General features: G+C 46.3%; 1 protein-coding gene across 1 annotated transcript in view; it reads left to right on the top strand.

The window, feature by feature from the left end:
* LOC140453704 (cytosolic 5'-nucleotidase 1A-like) overlaps positions 1-22,239 on the top strand; it is a 46,623-nt gene extending 24,384 nt beyond the window's left edge. Inside the window, exons 5-6 of the mRNA XM_072548662.1 lie at positions 16,590-16,774; positions 17,208-22,239. Of these exons, the coding sequence (XP_072404763.1) occupies positions 16,590-16,774; positions 17,208-17,549 (527 nt within the window). The 3' untranslated portion in view covers positions 17,550-22,239. The remainder of the gene's footprint in view (positions 1-16,589; positions 16,775-17,207) is intronic.
* The last annotated feature ends 717 nt before the right edge of the window (positions 22,240-22,956 follow it).

Genomic DNA, 22,956 nt, shown 5'->3' with positions numbered 1-22,956 from the left:
ATGGTTTGTGTGCTGTTATGAGTCCTAGTGGTCGCAGTACTCTGGCTGTTAGTTCGGAAATGTTTTTGATGTATGGTAGTGTGGCTAGTCCTTTGGGTTGCGGCATGTCCTCGTTCCATTGTCTTTCCCTTAGGCATCTGTCGATGAAATTGCGGGGGTATCCGTTTTTGGCGAATACATTGTATAGGTGTTCTTCTTCCTCTTTTTGCAGTTCTGGTGTACTGCAGTGTGTTGTGGCCCTTTTGAATAGTGTCCTTATGCAACTTCATTTGTGTGTGTTGGGGTGGTTGCTTTCATAGTTTAGGACTTGGTCTGTGTGTGTGGCTTTCCTGTAAACCTTTGTGGTGAATTCTCCATTTGGTGTTCTCTGTATCATCACGTCTAGGAATGGGAGTTGGTTATCCTTTTCTTCCTCTCTCGTGAATCGGATTCCTGTGAGTGTGGTGTTGATCCGGTGTGTGTTCTCTATTTCTGTGTTTTTAATAATTACAAAGGTGTCATCCATATATCTGACCCAGAGTTTGGTTGAATTTGCGGTAAGACTGTTTGTTCTAACCTTTGCATTACCGCTTCTGCAATGAGTCCAGAGATGGGTGAGCCCATGGGTGTTCCGTTGATTTGTTCGTATAAATCTTACACAGTTCATGCTTGCATCAGCAATTTCAGTGTATTTCCAATTAAGCTAATCATATCATTGAATGATAAAAAGATAGACAGGCTTGAGGCCCACCCCTCAACCTTCATGATGTTTTCCCAAACTTCTTATCTTCTTTCTTGAGGCTATTCACAATGATAAACATATTAAAGCTATGTTTGCCAGCTGTACTGTGTTAACTGCCAATTAATTTGATACTTGCCTATTATTTCAGGACCCTTAACACTCTTCATTACAAGAAACACAAAATAATTAATTTTTGGTCAGTTCCAACAAAGTTATGTGGTTACACCTAATGTTAGAATTCTTTAGCTAACAAATTATGTCCTATTGTGTTTATTCACTCCTGATTCCAATGTCTGCTAAGATTGATTCCGCTCTGGAATGATATGGAGGCTGTTTTTACTGTCTGAAACTAGTTTGCATGTTTTTAGTGATTTTTTTTGTATGTATGTGGATCTCTAACTACTTTAAAATCTATATCTATGATTATCTGAAGAATCTTAACTAAAATCTAATCAGTACCATAATGGATTGATTAAATAATTCAAGAGAAACAACTAATTTGCCTGAAATGTTCTTACCCAAGTAAGCAACAGCAGCTGCACTTTGATTATACAGAGCTACAATTGTTCTACTTGGGAAGGCTACATGAAGCAAATATTTGCCCAACCGCTCGAACTACTGTCAGCTATGTTCTACTGCATTAGTAACGGACAGCCATCGGTCATTTTGTACCACTCAGTCATGGGCAACCCTAACAGCCTTTTTATATTCTCCTCTGTCTCACCTAAAGGTGTCATACACTGGAATGTTAAGTTGCTAGTCCATCCCTTCACTCAACCACATTTCTGTGATGATTTGGAGGTGCCAGTGTTAGACTGGGGGAAACAAAGTCAGAATTCACATGACACTGTTCTCGATCTACCTCGCTGCAATGATTCACCTCATTGCTGACAGGCCCCCTGCTGGTGTGAGGCTAACTTAAAGAACCAGTGGGAAATTATTCAACTTCCACCACCTCCAAGCCAAAACCAAAGTCATCCCAACCAATGTCATCGGGCTGCAGATGCTGGTGTATGTGCAATCTCCGAGAATGTACTCCAGACCATCATCAGCACCTTTTACAGAGTTATGTGAGAGAATGGGTCTCATTCTGAGCATCCACAAAAGGAATGTCATCCACCAACCTGGCCTGCTTCCATTGTGAAGCAAACCCCTGATCATCAAAGTCTAAGGGGAAGCCTTACAGAACATTGACCATGCCCAATACCTCAGAAGTGTCCTGTCAGCCAAATCAGCTTTTGATGAAGAGATCCAGCACTGCCTCCAGTGTGATAGCACAGCTTTCAAATACCTGAGGAAAAGGATGTTTGAGAATAACAACATCAGATCTGACACCAAGATCCTGGTTTACAGAGCTGTAGCAATTCCAGCCTGTCTATACGGCTCTGAGATGTGGCCTATCCACAGCAGACCCCTCAAGGCAGTGGGAGGAGTACTACCAATGCTGCCTGCTCAGCTCCTATGAATCTGCTGTAAAGGAAGTTCTATCAGTACCAGCATCCTTCACTAGGCCAACATCCTCAGCAGCAAGGCACTTGCAACCCTTGATCATCTGCAATGGCTTGGCACATCATCCACATGATCAACACAAGACTCCCCAAGCAGATGCAACTTTGAAATGGTAGGCGAGCCCCAGGTGGACAAAGAAAGTGCTTCAGCTATAACCTCACGGTCTCACTGGGAGACCTTGGCACTCCCACAGACACTTGGGAATTACTGGCCCAAGGCTGTCCAAAGTGGAGGTAGAGTGATTGTGGCTGTGTATGCTCACTGAAAAGTGATTATGGCTGTGTATGCAGGCATTGGAGAATGAATCTAGCTATGTATAAACATTGATGAGTGACTCTGATTCTGTAGACTCATGAGAGAGTGTAGCTGTGTCCCCTCATGGGTAAGTGACTTTAGTTATGTACTCATGGCAGAGTGACTGTGGCTCTGTCATGTCTTTGGAGATTGTAGATTCTGGTGCTCTATGGATATTATAAAGTGACTCTAGCTGCGTATACTCATGGGAGAGTCACCATGGCTGCATGAACTCATGGGAGAAAGTCAAAAGTTGAACAAAACCACGTTATAGTCCAACAGATTTATTTGAAATCATAAACTTTTGGAGGATGATATCCCATCACTAGGTCACCTTTTACATGTGGTGAGTCGTTAACACTTATCCAGTTCCCTCAGCACCAGCTCGTGGAGTGAACGGAATGTCTGACACTCATGATGCTATCTCTCAGCCAGGGTTCCCTAAATGGACCAGATTAACAGTCCAATCAGGCAATACATATTTTATGAGGTCCACATGGCTGACCTTTTTACAATCACTGCCCAAAATAAGGTAGTATTCCATCACTTAAATGGATTCAGAATCTGGATAGTTGAATGGATATTAAACAGGAGAGATTGACAAAAAGGTCCTACAATTCTGAGGCAAGCCGACAGGAATGACAGGCAACTTTTCGTGTCATAGTCATAGAGTCCTGCAGTGTGGAGCTAGGCTCTTCAGTCCAAACTGTCCATGCCAGCCAAAATGTCCGTACAGGCTAACCACATTTCTCTGCACTTGGCCCATATCCTCCTAAACCTTTCTTATCCATGTATTTGGCCAAATGCCTTTTAAATGTTGTTAATGTACCTGCCTCATCCACTGGCAGCTCATTCCACTGAGTGTCAAAAAAAGTTGCCCCTCGGGTTCCCATTTATTCTTTCCCCTCTAATCTTAAACCAATGCCCTCTAGTCCTCAATTCCCCAACACTAGGAAAAAGACTGAGTGCATTCACCCTATCCATGCCTCTCATGATCTTATACACTTTTATAAGATCCGCCCCTCAGTCTCCTACACTCTAAAGAAAAATATCCTAGCTTGTCCAACCTCTCCTTTTAACTCAGACCCTTGTGTCCTGGCAATATTCTTGCCCAGTGTAACAACATTCTTCCTATAGCGAGGTGACCAAAACTGAACATGATACTCCAAGCGCAGCCTCAACAGTATCCCATACAACTGCAACATAACTTCTCGACTTCTATAATCAATGCCCTGACTGATGAAGGCCAGTGTGCCAAAAGCCTCCTTCACTGCCCTGTCTACCTGGGACTCCACTTTCAGAGAACCGTGCACCTGAACTCCAAGGTCCCTGTGTTCCACTACACTCCTTAAGGCCCTACCATTCACCATGAAACTCCTACCTTGAGTTGACTTTCCAAAATGCAAGTCCTCACACTTATCTATATTAAACTCCATTTGCCATTTCTCGGTCCACTTCCCCAGCTGATCAAGGTGTTGTTGAAATTTCTGAGAATCTTCCTCACTGTCCATGATACCACCTATTTTAGAGTCCTCTGCAAACTTACTAGCCATGCTGTGTACATTCTCATCGAAATCATTAATATAGATAACAAATAGCAGTGGGCCCAGTACTGACCCCTGACCTACCAACGGACCAACTGTGCATGCAATTTTCCAGCTCCACCTGGATTCCATGTGAATCAACCTTCCAGAGCACGTCTACTGTCCTGCCCTCAACAACCTTCCTGGTCACTTTTTCAAAGAACTTTAATTTGTGAGGCATGATCTCCCATGCACAAAGCCATGCTGACTACTTCTAATCCAACACTGTCTTGCCAAATACATGTATATCTTATATCTCAGAATCTTCTCAAGTAACTTACCTACTATAGATGTTAGGCTTGCTGTTCTATAGTTCCCAGGATTTTATTTGCAGCCCTTGAATAATGGCACACAACAGTCACAAACCTCCAGTCTTCCGGCACCTTACCCATGGCTAACGATGATGCAAAACCATCAGCCAGGGCACCCACAATTCCCTCTCCTGCCTCTTGCAGTGTTCCTGGATATATCTGGTCTAGACCAGGAGATTCATCCACCTTCACGCATTCTAATACATCCAACACCACCTCTACTGCGATATGGACTGTCCCCAAAATATGACCACTAAGTTCCCAAGTCTCCATGTCTTTCTCCACAGTAAACACAGGAGAAGTATTCATCAAGGACCTTGCTTATCCCCTGCTGTTCTACACATATGTGTCCAATTTGGTCCTTGAGGTGTCCTATTCTCTCTATAGCTATACTTTTTCCTTTAATATACTTAAAGAACCTCTTTGGATTCACCCTAATCTTCTCAGCCAAGGCTATCTCATGTCCCCTTTTCGTCCTCCTGATTTCCTTCTTTAGTAAATGCCTATATCCCCTATATACCTCCAGGGATTCCCTTGACCCCAACTGTCTATAATTGAGCCATATCTCCTTTTTTTTCTGGTCAAAGCCTCAATATCCCTTGACATCCAGGGTTCCCTATTCCTGCCAACCTTACCCTTCACCCTCAAAGAAACATATAGACCTTTAACTCTAGCTATCTCACTTTAAAGGCCCCTTACTCCCAGCAACCCCTGCGAGCTCCAGTCTAATTCTATCAAAATTCACCTTGCCCTAATTTAGAACGTGAACCTGTCGATGGGTTTTGTCCCTCACCATAACTATATTTAAGTTAATAGAACTATGGTCACTGGTCCCAAAGTGCTTCCCTACTGTCACCCCAATCACCTGTCCCAAGAGTAGGTCAAATTTTGCCCCTTTCTATATACTGCTTGAGGAAACTTTCCTGAAAACACAACAAATTCCACCCCATTTCAGCCTTTTAGATTAGATTAGATTACTTACAGTGTGGAAACAGGCCCTTCGGCCCAACAAGTGCACACCGACCTGCCGAAGTGCAACCCACCCAGACCCATTCCCCTACGTTTACCTCTTCACCTAACACACTACGGGCAATTTAGCATGGCCAATTCACCTGACCTGCACATTTTTTGGATTGTGGGAGGAAACCGGAGCACCCGGAGGAAACCCACGCAGACACGGGGAGAATGTGCAAACTCCGCACAGAGAGTCGCCTGAAGCGGGAATTGAACCCGGGTCTCTGGTGCTGTGAGGCAGCAGTGCTAACCACTGTGCCACCGTGCCGCCCTTTAATGCTCTGTCAGTCCTCAGTTATGTTAGGAAAATTAAAATCCCCTATTATGACAAGCCTATCGCTCCTGTAAGTCCCCCAGTCTCTCTGCATATTTGTTCATCTATTTCCTGTTGAGTATTTGGGGGCCTATCATAAAACCCCAATAACATCACCATCCCTTAGTCAGGCATAGATATAGGATAATAGGGTAGGGGAATGGGTCTGGGTGGTTATTCTTCAGAGGACTAGTGAAGACTTGTTGGGCCAAAGGGCCTGTATCCACACTTTAGGAATTCTAAATTATAGCCAACTCACACATTCTTATTTCTTAGCTCCACCCACGAAGTGTCACTGGATGATCCTTCAGTTACTTCATCTCTGACTACTGCTGTGATACAACAATGCAATTCCCCCTCCCCTCTTTCCTCCACCTCTGTCCCGCCTTAAGCACTTATACCCTGGCACATTTAAACTGCTAGTCCTGTCCCTTCCTCAGCCATGTTTCTATAATGGCTATAATATCCCAGTCTCATGTACCTATCCGTGCCCTGAGTTCACTAGCTTTACCTGTCAGCCGTCTTGCATTAAAATAGATGCAATTTAATCTAACAGGCGTTCCTTGCTCCCTGTCACGTTCCAGCCTGACCTGTCTCTTCAATTCACTATTACAGCCTTCACTTGCCTCCCTCCTTTTAAGGATCCCAGCCCACTGGCATTCTAGTTTTAACCATCCTTAGCAAAGCTGGATGCCAGGATGTTGGTCCCCCTCCAGTTCAGGTGTAACCCATCCCTCTCGAACAGATTGATGAGAGAAGGGCTGTACATGTCATGTGCAAGTACTTCAGAAAGGCATTTGATGAGGTTCTCCATGGTAGGCTGATGGAGAAAGTGAAGTCACATTGGGTCCAGGGTGTACTAGCTAGATGGATAGAGAACTGGCTGGGCAACAGGAGACAGAGAGTAGTAATGGAAAGGAGCTTCTCAAAATGGAGGACTGGCCAGTGGTGTTCCACAGGGATCTGTGTTGGGACTACTGTTGTTTGTGATGTACATAAATGATCTGGAGGAAGGTATGGGTGGTCTGATTAGCAAGTTTGCAGATGACACTAAGATTGGTGGAGTAGCAGATAGTGAAAGGGATTGTCCGAGAATTCAGCAGAATATAGATAGATTGGACAGTTGGGTGGAGAAATGGCAGATGGATTTCAATCTGGGCAAATATGAGGTGATGCATTTTGGAAGATCCAATTCAAGAGCAAACTATAGGGTAATGGAAAAGTCCTAGGGAAAATTGATGTACAGAGAGATCTGGGTGTTCAGGTCCATTGTTCCCTGAAGATGGCAACGCAGGTCAGTAGAGTGGTCAAGAATGCATACAACATGCTTTCTTCATTGGACAGAGTATTGAGTACAAGAGTTGGCAGGTCATGTTACAGTTGTATAGGACTTTGGTTCGGCCACATTTGGAAAACTGCCTACAGTTTTGGTCGCCACATTACCAAAAGGATATGGATGCTTTGGAGAGGGTGCAGAGGAAGTTCACCAGGGTGTTGCCTGGTATGGAGGGCACTAGCTATGAAGAGAAGTTGAGGAGATTTGGATTATTTTCATTAGAAAGACAGAGGTTGAGGCAGGGTACTTGGTTGACGCCTACAAAATCACAAGAGGTGGTAATCTCTGGATTACTTCCAGTGCCACGTGCTAGTGAGGGTAAGAACAGGAGGATATGGCAACTGAATGCAAAGAACAACAAAGAACAGGTTGAGTAGCAAGAAGCTTTATCCCAGAGTGGGAGTCTCAATTACTAGGGGTCACAAGTTCAAGGTGAGAGAGGAAACATTTAAGGGAGATATGTGTGGAAAGTTCTTTACGTAGAGGGTGGTGGGTGGCTGAAACGCGTTGCCAGTGGACGTGGTAGAGGCGGGCATAATAGCGTCATTTACGATGGGCAGGGAGCAGAGGGATACAGATCATTAGAAACTAGGCAGCAGGTTTAGATAGAGGAGCTGGATCGGCGCAGACTTGGAGGACTGAAGGGCCTGTTCCTGTGCTGTAATTTTCTTTGTTCTTTGTTGTTCTTTGCTTTCAGTTGCTATATCCTTCTGTTCTTACCCTCACTAGCATAATTTGGAGATTACTACCATCAAGGTCCTGGTTATTAATGTTTTTCCTCTCTCTCTAAAACTACTCCACAGGACCACATCCTTATTTCTACCTGTGTTGTTTGTGCCAACGACTTCTGGCTGTTCACCCTCCCCCTTTGAGAGTGTTCTGCAGCTGCTCTGAGACATCCTGGACCCTGACACCCAGGAGGCAATACGCGATCCTGGATTCTCATTTGCAGCCACAGAACCTCCTGTTTGTTCCCCTAACTATCATGTCTCCTATCGCTAAGATCCTGTTTACCTTTATCCTTCCCCTCTGTGCCCATAGAAAATGGAAAATTAAGGGAGGTTTCATAAAGATTGTTCAGATTTGGGAAGTTTTGCTGAGGTTGCCATTTGCGGAGGGAATTATAACTTTTATAAAGAAATTCTATTTTCCTGTTAATAACTAAAAGAACGACACAATTATTTCACATTTCAACATGTTTACTGTAATGAATGACTAAAACACCACTAACTAAACATTATTTTGGTAGTTCATTGATACCTAAAACTACAAACTGCTTTTTATTCCTAGCTCAACACACATCACAGATAAAGTTAACATTGTTGGGATGAAAGCTGTGGTTTTAAAGCGTGTCTTTTTTGAGACAGATTTTAAATGAAAAGAAGAGAGAAAAGAAGCTGACAAAGCCAGCTGTTATGAAAATGAGATAATCTGAAAAGTAGAAAAACCTCTTGTTGAAACAAGATAAATGGAGACAGAACCAGCTGAGCTGAGTAATGTGGAACAAAGTGAAGAGATTTAGAAAAGTACCAGCAAAACCACAAAGGGACAGATGGCTTTCTTCTGTCCTGAACAGAAGTCATTGCTGTGAGTCTGGAATCACAGGTAGGCCAGACCAGGTGAGGATGGCAGATTTACTTCCCTGAATGATGACATTTTCATGGTCATGAGTAGGTTTTTAATTCCAGAATCTTTTCCATTGAATTCAAATTGCACCATCTGTGATGATGGGATTTGAACCCATGTTCCCACAATATTGTCTGAGTTTCTGGACTAATGGTGTCGTGATAATACGACATAGGTCATTGCCTCCCCATGTCAATGAGTGTGTGTATTCACAGACTTCATGGTCTGTGTATTTTTTTTAAATTGGTGAAGATGTAGTTGATCACTTTAAAGATTGTTTCAATCAGTGTTTCACTGAGAAAATCATAGCAATAATTTACATTTATATAGCACCTTTAACTTAATGTTCCAAGGTGCTGGCTGAACAGTCACTTTCAATGTTCATATACTGTTTTCCTCTATCTGTACCATTTTACAAGGCTACAGTGGTGACAATGACATCTCAGAACTGTGACAGTGCTGCATTGACCACGCCAGGTTCGACCTGAGACCATCAGTTGCTGTGCCACATGTTGCTGCCATAGGCAATGGACAATGTTATGAACACCACTGTGTTAAAAGAAGCCTGTCGGATAAATGCATTTTCTGACAGCTGCTGGGGTCTGATCCCACTTGAAGGAGAAGCAGTTGGAGGGATTTGAGAATACGGCTCAAGGGCGGGATAAATTGGATAGCCCTTTCATAGGGTTGGGATGGGCATTGTGGTCTAAATGGTCTCCTGGTCTCTGGGATGCTATGATGAGTGTTTGACATGTTTCAGATTCTTCTCTCCAGCCTCCTCTCCAGCTGCTGCCTGTCTCACAATTGTTGTAACCATAGCCTGCTTTCAACAGTGCAGCATTTCCACTGCCTCTGTATAGCAACTCAAACACATTTACAGCTGCAGACAACTGGCACAATTGGTGGAAAAAGACCATTTACCACAGACTGAGCTAAAAGGTACCTGTGCTGCTCTGACAGAGGGAGTATCCCAGGGTAAAGGACAAGGCCCTATTTGCGCCGGAATCTCCTCACTCTCACAGCCCACCCCCTCACATTTTGTCACTTAGGGATTGTGACAATTTTTGTGCCTCAGAAGAGGGGTGTCATACTGGGGAAAATATTCAGGAAACACTGCATGAGAAACTTCCTCAATCCGAATCTTCATAACCAGTGCCCAGGCCATACCCAAACCTCATTCACCCCTCACTCACTGACAAACACACAAAGCCTCATCCCCAGGGCTTACACACAGCCCAGTACACAGTACCCCACCTTCAACCTTCACCCACTGACCAATACACATTACATTACTGGCAATCCTTACCCCCACCCCTTACCTATTGAGATGGGGAGGCAATGGCCTCAGGTATTATCACAAGATTATTAATGCAGAAACTCAGACAATATTCTGGGAACCTGGGTTCAAATCCCACATCACAGATGGTGTATTTGAATTCAGTGAAAAAGATTCTGGAATCAAAAATCTGTCGATGACCATGAAAATGTTATCATTCAGGGAAGTAAATCTGCGATCCTCACCTGGTCTGGCCTACATGTTACCCCAGACTCACAGCAATGTGGTTGACGTCAATGGGTATTGGGGGCAGACTCTCTGCTGGTTGGAGCCAACCTGACACATAGGAATATGGTCATGGTTGTTGGAGGTCAGTCATCTCAGCTCCAGGACATCTCTGCAGGAGTACCTCAGGGTAGTGTCCTCGGCCCAACCATCTTCAGCTGCTTCACCAATGTCCTTCCCTCCATGATCAGGTCAGATTTGGGAATGTTCGCCGGTGATTGCACAACGTTCAGCACCATTCGCGGCTGTTTAGGTACTAAAGCAGGCGAAAGTGAGGACTGCAGATGCTGGAGATCAGAGTCTAGATTAGAATGGTGCTGGAAAAGCACAGCAGGTCAGGCAGCATCCGAGGGGCAGGAAAATTGACGCTTCAGGCAAAAGCCCTTCATCAGGCATTGATTTTCCTGCTCCTCGGATGCTGCCTGACCCGCTGTGCTCTTCCAGCACCACTCTAATCTAGATACTAAAGCAGTCTATGTTCAAGTACAACAAGATCTGGACAATTTGGTTTCAGATTCCAGCATCCGCAGTAATTTGCTTTTATTAAGATCTGGACAATACCCTGGCTTGAGATGACAAGTGACAAGTAACATTTGCACTACCCAAATGCCAGGATTTGACCATCACCAAGAAGAGACAATCTAACCACTTCCACTATTACCACCACTGAATCTCTACTATCATTATCCTTGGGATTATCATTAACCAGAAACTCAACTGGACTCACCATGTAAACACAGTGGCTACAAGAGCAGGTCAGAGACTAGAAATACTGCGGTATTCCCCCACTCCCTGTGGGGGAGGCCCAGGACTCACTTCCTGACTCCCCAAAGCCTGCCCGCCATCTACAAGGCACAAGTCAGGAGTGTGAAGGAATACTCCCCAATAGCCTGGATGGGTGCACTTCCAACAACACTCAAGAAGCTTGACACCACCCAGGTCAAAGCAGCCACTTGATTGGTACTACATCCACAAACATACACCACTAACACTCAGTACTGGCAATGTATACTATCCACAAGTTGAAAAGTGTGGTGCTGGAAAAGCACAGCAGGTCAAGCAGCATCTGAGGAACAGGAGAATTGTCATTTTGGGCATAAGCCCTTCATTCGGAATGTGGGGGAGGAGGGAGGAGGGGTAAGGGGGTTGAGAGATAAATAGGAAAGTGGGATGGTAGAAGGTAGCTGGGAAGGCGATAGGTAGATGCAGGTGGGGCAGGGGTGATTGAAATAGGTCAGGAGGAGGGTGGAATGGATGGGTGGGAAGGAAGATAGATAGGTAGGACAGTTCAAAAGGGCAGTGCCGAGTTGGTGGGTTGGATCTAGGATAAGGTGGAGAGAGGGGAGATAAGGAAACTGTGAAGTCTATGTTGATGCTGTGTGGTTAGAGGGCCCCAAGGCAGAAGTTGAGGTGTTCTTCCTCCAGTCATCAGGTGGCTTGGATTTGGCAGTGGGGGAGGCCCAGGACTTGCATGTGCTTGGGGGAGTGGGAGGGGGAGTTGAAGTAGTCGGCCACAGGGCGGTGGGTCGTTTGGTGTGTGTGTCCCAGAGATGTTCGCTGAAACATTCTGCAAGTTGGCATCCTGTCTCCTCAGTGTAGAGGAGATCACATCAAGAGCAACGGACAGAGTAGATGAGGTAGAAAAAAGTGAGGACCGCAGATGCTGGAGATCAGAGGCAAAAAGTACAGCAGGTCAGGCAGAATCCAAGGAGCAGGAGGATCAACATTTCGAGCATAAGCTCTTCATCAAGAATGTGGTGGGCCTATGCTCAAAACGTCAACTCTGCTGCTCCTTGGATGCTGCCTGACTAGCTGTGCTTTTCCAGTGCCACACTTTTTGACAGTTGATGAGGTGTTTGAATGTGCAGGAAAATCTCTGCCAGATGTGGAAGGATCCTTTTAAGCCCTTGGATGGGGGGGTGAGGGGGGAGGTGTGGGTGCAGGTTTTACACCTCTTGTGGTGGCAAAGGGAGGTGCTGGGAGTGGGGGGTGCGGTTGTGTGAACCTAATAAGGGAGTCATGGAGGGAATGGCTTTTGCAGAACGCAGATAGGATTGGGGAGAGAAATATATCTCTGGTGGTGGGGTCTGATTGTAGATGATTAGATGATGATTAGATTCCCCACAGTGTGGAAACAGGCCCTTCGGCCCAACAAGTCTACACTGACCCTCCGAAGAGTAACCCACCCAGACCCATTTCCCTCAGACTCATGCACCTAATACTGTGGGCAATTTAGAATGGCCAATTCACCTGACCTGTACATCTTTGGACTGTGGGAGGAAACCGGAGCACCCAGACACAGGGCGAAGTGCAAACTCCACACAGACAGTCGCCTAAGGCTGGAATCGAACCTGGGTCTCTGGCGCTGTGAGGCAGCAGCGCTCACCACTGAGCCACCGTGCCGCCATTTCTAGGTCCTCATCTAGCTTTGTCTCTTTGTCATTACTGGAATGTTATTTGTGTCCTCCACTGTGAAGACTTACACAAAATACCTGCTCAGTACCACAGCTATTTCCTCACTTCCCATTATTAAAACCCCCTTCTCATCCTCTAAAGGACCAATATTTACCATAGCCACTCTTTTTCATTTTATATATTTGTAGAAATTGTTGCCAAGTCTTTAAATTCTGAGCTCGTTTACCCTCATAATCTATGTTACTTTAACTTATACCTTTTTTGTGACTTTCTCTTGACCTTTAAAGTTTTCCTAATCTTCTGGTTTCCCCCTGGTCTTTGCCACTTTGGATGCCTTATCTTTCAATTTGCTAGTCTCCCTTTTTCTCTAAAACATCCATGGCAGACTACTCCTTCTCCTACAGTCCTTCCTTTTCACTGGTATATACTTTTGCTGAGCACTTTGAAAAGTTGTAGGTAGTGGAAGTGGCAGAGAGGAATGCGCTGTATCCAGATCTACAAGATCACTGCAGAATTTCATCCTCAGACAGCTTCATCCAAACCCACGACCACTCCCAACGAGAAGGACAAGGGCCACAGATATATAGGAACACCAGCAACCTGCAAGTTCCCTCCAAGCCACTCACCATTCTGACTTGGACATATTTCACCGGCATTCCTCTCTACTGTCTCTGGGTCAAAATCCTGGAATTCCCTCCTCAACAACATTGTGGGTCAACCTGTAGGACTGCAGCGATTCAATAAGGTGGGGAAGGCAACTAGGGGCAGGCAATCAATGCTGGTCAGTCACTGATGCCCGCATATCACAAATGAGAAAAGAAAACTGACCAGCACATAGTACCTCAGCTTTGTCTCATCCACCGACCAAAATACAGTGCCTCACCCCCTCCCCCACCCACTGACCAGCACAAAATACCTCACCCCCTCCCTCACCCACTGACCAGCACAGTATCTCACCCCCTCCCTCATCCACTGACCAGCACAGTACCTCACCCCTTCCCTCATCCACTGACCAGCACAGTACCTCACCCCCTCCATCACCCACTGACCAGCACAGTACCTCACCCCCTCCATCACCCACTGACCAGCACAGTACCTCACCCCCTCCCTCATCCACTGACCAGCACAGTACCTCACCCCCTCCCTCATCCACCGACAAACACACAGTACCTCACCCCCGTCCCTCATACACTGACCACAACACAGTACCTCACCCCCTCCCTCATCCACCGACAAACACACAGTACCTCACCCCCTCCCTCACCCACTGACCAGCACAGTACCTCACCCCCTCCCTCATCCACCGACAAACACACAGTACCACACCCCCTCCCTCATACACTGACCACAACACAGTACCTCACCCCCTCCATCATCCACTGACCACAACACAGTACCTCACCCCCTCCCTCATCCACTGACCAGCACAGTACCTCACCCCCTCCCTCACCCACTGACCAGCACAGTACCTCACCCCCTCCCTCATCCACCGACAAACACACAGTACCTCACCCCTCCCTCACCCATTGACCACAACACAGTACCTCACCCCCTCCCTCACCAACTGACCAGCACAGTACCTCACCCCCTCCCTCACCCACTGACCACAACACAGTACCTCACCCCCTCCCTCACCAACTGACCAGCACAGTACCTCACCCCCTCCCTCATCCACCGACAAACACACAGTACCTCACCCCGACCCTCATCCACTGACCACGACACAGTATCTCACCCCCTCCCTCACCCACTGACCAGCAGAGTACCTCACCCCCTCCCTCACCCACTGACCACAACACAGTACCTCACCCCCTCCCTCACCAACTGACCAGCACAGTACCTCACCCCCTCCCTCACCCACTGACCACAACACAGTACCTCACCCCCTCCCTCACCAACTGACCAGCACAGTACCTCACCCCCTCCCTCATCCACCGACAAACACACAGTACCTCACCCCGACCCTCATCCACTGACCACGACACAGTATCTCACCCCCTCCCTCACCCACTGACCAGCAGAGTACCTCACCCCCTCCCTCACCCACTGACCATAACACAGTACCTCACCCCCTCCTTCACCCACTGACCACAACACAGTACCTCACCCCCTCCCTCACCCACTTACAACACAGTAACCCACCCCCTCCCTCCCCAATGACGACAACACAGTACCTCACCCCACCCTCATCCCACCCTCACCCACTGACCAGCACAGTACCTCACCCCCTCCCTCACCCACTGACCACAACACAGTACCTCACCCCCTCCCTCACCCACTGACCACAACACAGTATCTCACCCCCTTCCTCACCCACTGACCACAACACAGTACCTCACTCCCTCCCTCACCCACTGACCAGCACAGTATCTCACCCCCTCCCTCATCCACTGACCAGCACAGTACCTCACCCCCTCCATCACCCACTGACCAGCACAGTATCTCACCCCTTCCCTCATCCACTGACCAGCACAGTCCCTCACCCCCTCCATCACCCACTGACCAGCACAGTAACTCACCCCCTCCCTCATCCACTGACCAGCACAGTACCTCACCCCCTCCCTCACCCACTGACCAGCACACAGTACCTCACCCCTCCCTCACCCACTGACTAGAATACAGTACCTCACCCCCTCCCTCATCCACTGACCACAACACAGTACCTCACCCCATCCCTCATCCACTGACCACGACACAGTACCTCACCCCCTCCCTCACCCACTGACCAGCAAAGTACCTCACCCCCTCCCTCACCCACTGACCATAACACAGTACCTCACCCCCTCCTTCACCCACTGACCACAACACAGTACCTCACCCCCTCCCTCACCCACTGACAACACAGTAACCCACCCCCTCCCTCACCCACTGACAACACAGTACCTCACCCCACCCTCATCCCACCCTCACCCACTGACCAGCACAGTACCTCACCCCCTCCCTCACCCACTGACCACAACACAGTACCTCACCCCCTCCCTCACCCACTGACCACAACACAGTATCTCACCCCCTTCCTCACCCACTGACCACAACACAGTACCTCACCCCCTCCCTCACCCACTGACCACAACACAGTACCTCACCCCCTCCCTCACCCACTGACCACAACACAGTACCTCACTCCCTCCCTCACCCACTGACCAGCACAGTATCTCACCCCCTCCCTCATCCACTGACCAGCACAGTACCTCACCCTGTCCCTCATCCACTGACCACAACACAGTACCTCACCCACTGACCAGCACACAGTACCTCACCCCCTCTCTCACCCACTGACCACGACACAGTACCTCACCCCTCCCTCACCCACTGACCAGAATACAGTACCTCACCCCCTCCCTTACCCACTGACCAGCACACAGTACCTCACCCCTCCCTCACCCACTGAGCACGACACAGTACCTCACCCCCTCCCTCACCCACTGAGCACGACACAGTACCTCACCCCCTCCCTCACCCACTGACTAGAATACAGTACCTCACCCCTCCCTCACCCACTGACCAGAATACAGTACCTCACCCCCTCCCTCACCCACTGACCAGCACAGTACCTCACCCCCTCCCTCACCCACTGACTAGAACATAGTACCACAACACTGTACCTCACCCCCTCCCTCACCCACTGACCACAACACAGTACCTCACCCCTCCCTCACCCACTGACCAGAATACAGTACCTCACCCCCTCCCTCACCCACTGACCTGAATACAGTACCTCACCCCCCTCCCTTACCCACTGACCACGACACAGTACCTCACCCCCTCCCTCATCCACTGACCAGTACAGATTACTTCACCTCCACCCCTCACAGGACTGGCACCACCCCTCACCCAGCCACATCCCTATTTTAATGATGTTTTGGTCACTCTCTGAGACACTGTCTGATGTTTCTTGCTCTCCAGGTATTGCTGCTGCAACAATCTTCAGTCCCAATAAAGATGTCAATGTCTCTGAGAGACAGCTGAGGGTGGCTTTTGATGGAGATGCTGTGCTTTTCTCAGATGAATCTGAGCAGATTGTCAAAAAACTTGGACTAGATAAATTCTTCGAGCATGAGCAGACGAATGAGAACAAGCCATTGGCGATGGTAAGATGTGCTGTAAATAAAATGTCTAAACAAGATGGAAAATTATGTTGACAATGAAGTGAGACAGTAGAGTTCCTGTACAGCGGGGCATTGACCAGAAAATCAGAAGCTAGGAAGTTGGACGGATTCCAGTAACCTGCTTATTTTACTGTTAGTCATTGATTCCCTCATAATACTGTTCATTCAGTGCAAATGAGTTTCATTAAATGCTGTACACTGGCTGCAAACATTGCACACTGCACATGGGCACTCTACCATGAACATGAGCTCGATACTGGGTGTGGACATTTCACATTGGACATGGGCTCTAAATTGTGCTCCTTACACCAGTTCAATACACTGTGGGTGTTATATACTAGGTCTGTGAAACTCGACAATGTGTAGGTATAATCTTTAGATGCTCAGTCTAATGTACCCTATACATTTTCAACAGGGGCCTCTGAAAGGATTTTTGGAATCACTGGGAAAGTTGCAGAAGAAATTTTACACCAAAGGTCAGCGTTTGAAGTGCCCAATCCGCACCTATTTGGTCACAGCTCGCAGTGCTGCCAGCTCGGGGGCTCGTGCTCTGAAGACTTTGCGGAGCTGGGGGTTGGAGACGGATGAAGCTCTGTTCCTGGCTGGTGCTCCAAAGGGGCCACTCCTGCAGAAAATCCGACCGCACATTTTCTTTGACGATCAAATGTTTCATGTGGAAGGTGCAAAGGAGTTAGGCACCATTGCAGCCCATGTTCCTTATGGAGTTAGTCAGAGATACAAGAAGGTAGAGGAGTAGGGATTAATGGGGCTAGCATTTAGCTCTAACCTTGGGATCCATGACCCATACTTTGATGTTTTTGCACAGTCTCACATACTGCTTTTGCTGCTGTGATTTATTCGCTACTAAAACCAGTTCCTTGCTGAACCCTCTAGTAACCACCAATTACCTAACCCTCCCTTTCCCACCTCACTCACCCTCCCCAACATCTCACCCTGAGACAGCCCGCTCCCATTCTCACAATCTCACACAATCCCAGCATCTGGGGTAACAATAGGAGTTTGATTTTCTTACTGCGGTGTCTCAGGTGTGTGGAACTACAATGCGTGTACATCCTGAGGTGCCCACTTGGCACTGGGTGCTGTTCCTGCAGACTCAGCAAGTTACAACATGGGAAATCTGTTGTTAAAATATCTCATTATAAAAAATCCTATGATAGAAAACATGCAAAAACTCCAGGATATGAGAGCTTTGGTGAAGTCACCTAGACTCGAAACAATTCTCACCATAGATGCTGCCTGACCCAGTGTGATCTCCAGCATCTTTTGTTTTCAGTACAGATCCCAGCATCTGCGGTAACTTGCTCCCACATGGAACTGATTAAAGGAGTGTGAAATCTCCTTTCAATGTGATTCTTTTGTGTGGATTTGTTCATTGCATGTTGCATTTGATATGAGGCATTGGAATGAGCACCGCCCACAGCATGCTGCAACAATTTACAGCTTCAATCAGTAGCAGTTTATTTAAGTATGCAGTAATATTTGACATAGCAAGACTCAAAGTAACAGGCTCTTCTCTATCCATGGCCAAACCTTTCCAAATAGTTGGAAGTGGAGACCATGGAAACAGCATATTGGCTGTGTTGCATTCAGATTGTGGACATTAAAACCATAAGACATAGGAGTAGAAATAAGGCCATTCGGCCCATCGAGTCCACTCTGCCATTTAATCATGGCTGATGGGCATTTCAACTCCACTTACCCGCATTCTCCCCGTAGCCCTTAATTCCTTGTGACATCAAGAATTTACCAATTCATTGCACTCCGCGGCAATGAATTCCACCGGCCCACCACTCTCTGGCTGAAGAAATGTCTCCGCATTTCTGATCTGAATTGACCCACTCTAATTCTAAGGCTGTGTCCACGGGTCCTAGTCTCCTCACCTAATGGAAACAATTTCTTAGTGTCCACCCTTTCCAAGCCATGTATTATCTTGTAAGTTTCTATTAGATCTCCCCTTAACCTCTAAACTCTAATGAGTACAATCCCAGGATCCTCAGCCGTTCCTCGTATGTTAGACCTACTATTCTGGGGATCATCCATGTGAATCTCCGCTGGACACGCTCCAGTGCCAGTATGTCCTTCCTGAGATGTGGGGACCAAAACTGGACACAGTACTCCAACTGAGGCCTAACCAGAGCTTTATAAAGTCTCAGTAGCACATCGCTGCTTTTATATTCCAACCCTCTTGAGATAAATGACAACATTGCATTCGCTTTCTTAATCACGGACTCACCCTGCATGTTGACCTTTAGAGAATCCTCGACTAGCACTCCCAGATCCCTCTCTAAACAAATCTCACTCTCTATTCTCACCACTTGTCTGCAAACATTTTTTTTGTTCCCCCTTTCAAATCGTGTGAACAGTGTGGGCACAGTTCCCCACACTCTGTGCTTGTGGATTCTGACTTTGTTAGGACTGCAACCACACTGTTAAATTAGAAGTTGGGTTTATTTCGCACACGCCATAAATTGGAGCTGGTGGTATTTTGCTTCCTAGGCACATTTGCAAATATGTACAAGGAGAGATCAAATCAAAAAGGATAATGGAATATTTCAATTAGCAAAGATAAAACCAGAGTCTGGAATTCCTTTGTGGTTGTGGTTGATCAGCTAGCTGGCAGATCAGGAGTCATGGAAAGTTTAAAATTTATTCAAAGATTTTCCAAGGAATATTGTTGAAATTTAATTGCTGCTTTTCTGTTTTGATGAAATTGCTTTATTCAGTTGCAGAGAGCACAGGTTTGGCTGCTTTTTTTTTACAGCCAAAGGGTTTTCCTTCAAAGTGCAAAATTAGGGGTTTGATATCATTAGTAAATGTTGTATAACACAGCATAAACCCCTTGTATAAACAGGTTCAGCTCTGTGGGAGTCCTGTGACCCAACCTCCCTGGGATGGATTGGGGTGGGACAGGGCAGTTCTGGCAAAAAGCATCAAAACAAAGTTTTTCAGTAGCCCATTTTGGCGGTTAAGTGCAAGCCGTTGACAAGATTGGAGAATTTACAATTCTATTGTTTGGGCTTTATTTTAGAGACAATGTGTCACCTTGGCACTTTCTAACATAAATAGTTTTTATTCCAGTTCTATCAACAAGTACAAAGCATTGATCTTCAGCTTCAGAGAAGCTTCTGGAAGGCTATTGAATCATGACTGTAGCAGTTGTTTAACGATTTTTAAAACTGTAACTAATGCATATCTATTTATATATAAATGTTGATTTTAAATTCATCCATGACAGTTAGCTGCAGCCACAAGGAGACTGGAATCTGCTTCAGCTGAATCATCAACTCAACGTGAATCAATAAAAATGGATTGAAATAGGGGCAAGGTGAAGGACCAGGGATTGAGCCTGAGCTTGTAGCTGGCAAGGGTGAACACACAAAGCCAGCCAACAGCTCATTATTCCTGTACCAACGTCGACATTTCCCCCCCCCCCCAATCCTCCCCTACCAATCCCACCTGCTCACCAGCTTCTCACATATTCCTCACATTTACGAGATTGTGCTAATATCACTGAGCTAGTAATCCAGCACGCCTCAAGGACATCTGGGTGGGGGGGGGGGGGGTCAAATTGGTGCTTTTAAAATTCATTTCAATCCAATATTAAAAACTAGTTGCAGTGATGGTAGCCATGAAATGACCACTCAATGTTGTACAAATCCATCAGGTTCACTGATGGTCTTCAAGGAAGAAAATCTGCTGTCCTTACATGGTCTGACTGACACATCACCCAGACCGATGTCCTAAGAAACCTTTAAAATAGCAAAGCAAGCTGTTTAAGGGCATTTAAGGAGGTGCCATAAATCCAGGCCCTACTAGTGGTGTCTGTATTTCTCAAAAGACTAAAATGAATCTTATCCACTATCTGCCCGACTAGTCAAATCCACCCACTTTCTCCTCACATCCCTGGCTTGCTTCTTTATCGCTATGCCTGATGTACACTTACCTTTCTCTGGTACAGTTCTGCTGCCCTGCTCTAACAGTTTAAATGTGTCTGGAATGTGCAACACTGAGCAGGCTGTTGCAGTGGGAGGAGAGGGGGGGGGGGCACTAAAATGTTAAACATAGTCAGTGTGTGGAACTTCCAACACTGAACAAAACAGCTCCTTTGTTGGATTGTTTGAGCAAATCATTGAATCCCTACAGTGTGGAAACAAGCCATTTGGTCCAACTAGTCCACACTGAGCCTCCGAAGAGTAACCCTCTCAGACCCATTCCCCTACCTTATTGCTCTACATTTACTTCTGAGTACATTCACTTAACTTACACATACCTGAACACTATGAGCAATTGAGCATGGCTGATTCACCTAACCTGCACATCTTTGGGAGGAAACTGGACCACGAAGAGGAAACCCACACACACATGGGGGGGAAATGTGCAAACTCCACACAGTCACCAGAGGCTGGAATCAAACCCAGGTCCCGAGCACTGTGAGGCAGCAGTGCTAACCACTGAGCCAACAAATATTTTGATGTTATAATACATCACTTCATTGTGTTCCTGGCACAGTGACAGTGGTGCTCATATTTACCACTTACCAGTATATTGGGGAGCTGTAACTGAAGGGCATGGAGAGGGGACAATGCAATTGTGTGACTGAATTAATACATGCCTCCTTTACTCACCATTATTATGCCCCTTTGCTACTCTCGTTACTGTGTTCCTGTGATTTTGCAAAGAGTATTATTGTTACTGCAGGATCATTGTGATTATGTTACAAATATTCAACTGTATTAAAGTATCAGTTATGTTGCCGTGACTGTTAAGCTATGACAGTGTCACAGGATCATTGTCAGTGATACATAATGGCCTCAACACTACAGGAATATCAATGAACTGTATGGCTTGTTTGATTGCTGTAGCATGGACTGCATAACTGAACTACTGCATTCAGGAAATGTCACTGGAATTGGATCGTTCAACAACTTCAGAAGGTCAAATAAAATTGGACACCGAGCTACAAAAGATGATCCTCAGGCAGTAATTAAGAGCTTGGCGTTTGAAAGAAGCTAAGTGAAACAGAGTCATAGGGATGAAACGCCAGAATTTTGGACCCAGGAAACTGAGGATATGACCACTAATGATAGAATAATTAAAAACCAAACGCTGCTCAGGAGTTCAGGCTGAAGACTGCAGTGCTAGTGGAAAATTGTGCAGCTACAGGAATAGCAACAGACAAGGCCATAAGGGTTTCTCAAAATAAGAATGAGAAGTTTAACATTCAGCCAGTGGAGGGCAGTAGTGAATTCTTTAGATAAGATTTAGGATATGGGCAAGAGAGTTTTTGCTATCATTGTAAGGTTGTAACTGTATACCGAGGCAGAGATAATATATATTGAAATTAATATTAAAGATCACTTTCTCACTGTATACATTTATTAGTGTGTTTGGTTCACTGTTTTTAATAAAGATCTGTTGTAATAGTCTTACTTTGGGAAAATAATTTTGGATCCTATTCATAATAAGCAAAAACATGATGCTTCTCCACTGTCAGGTCTCAACCACATACTTGTCCAAGTCATTGCCACCTATCCTCTGCCATGATGCTTGTTCACACACCCTCACATGCATCTTTAAAAGAAAGAACTCCCTGAACAGACCGACCACACACTTTTCACTGCAGCCGACAGATCCAGAATTGCCTTCTCCCTGGTAGGCTCCAGAACAAGCTGTACTAAGAATCCATCTCAGAGGCACTCCACAAAGTCTCTTTCTTGAGGTCCAATACTATCCTGATTCTCCCAGTCTACCTGCATGTTGAAATCCCCCATAACAACTGTAGTAATATCTTTGCGACAGGCCAATTTCAGGTCCTTATTCAACTTACACACTACATCCAGGCTACTGATTGGGGGCCTATAGAAAATTGCTATTAGGGTCTTTACCCTTAGAATTTCTCAGCTCTATCCATACTGACTCTACATCCCCTGATTCTAGGTTCCCCCCCCCTCCCCCGCACAAGGGACTGAATATCATTCCTTACCAACAGGGCCACCCCACCCCCTCTGCCAGTCAGTCTGTCCTTATGATAGCCTTCTTCAGTAACCTGGGATAGATTCCATCAGTCCCTGGGGACTTATCTACAGTAATGTTTTTCAAGACACCCAACACACCTCATTTCTTAATATCAACATACTTATCTT

The sequence above is a fragment of the Chiloscyllium punctatum genome, chromosome 27 (genome assembly GCF_047496795.1).
Source record: "Chiloscyllium punctatum isolate Juve2018m chromosome 27, sChiPun1.3, whole genome shotgun sequence".
Classification (NCBI taxonomy): Eukaryota; Metazoa; Chordata; class Chondrichthyes; order Orectolobiformes; family Hemiscylliidae; genus Chiloscyllium; species Chiloscyllium punctatum.
This window is presented reverse-complemented; position numbering and strand designations above follow the sequence as displayed.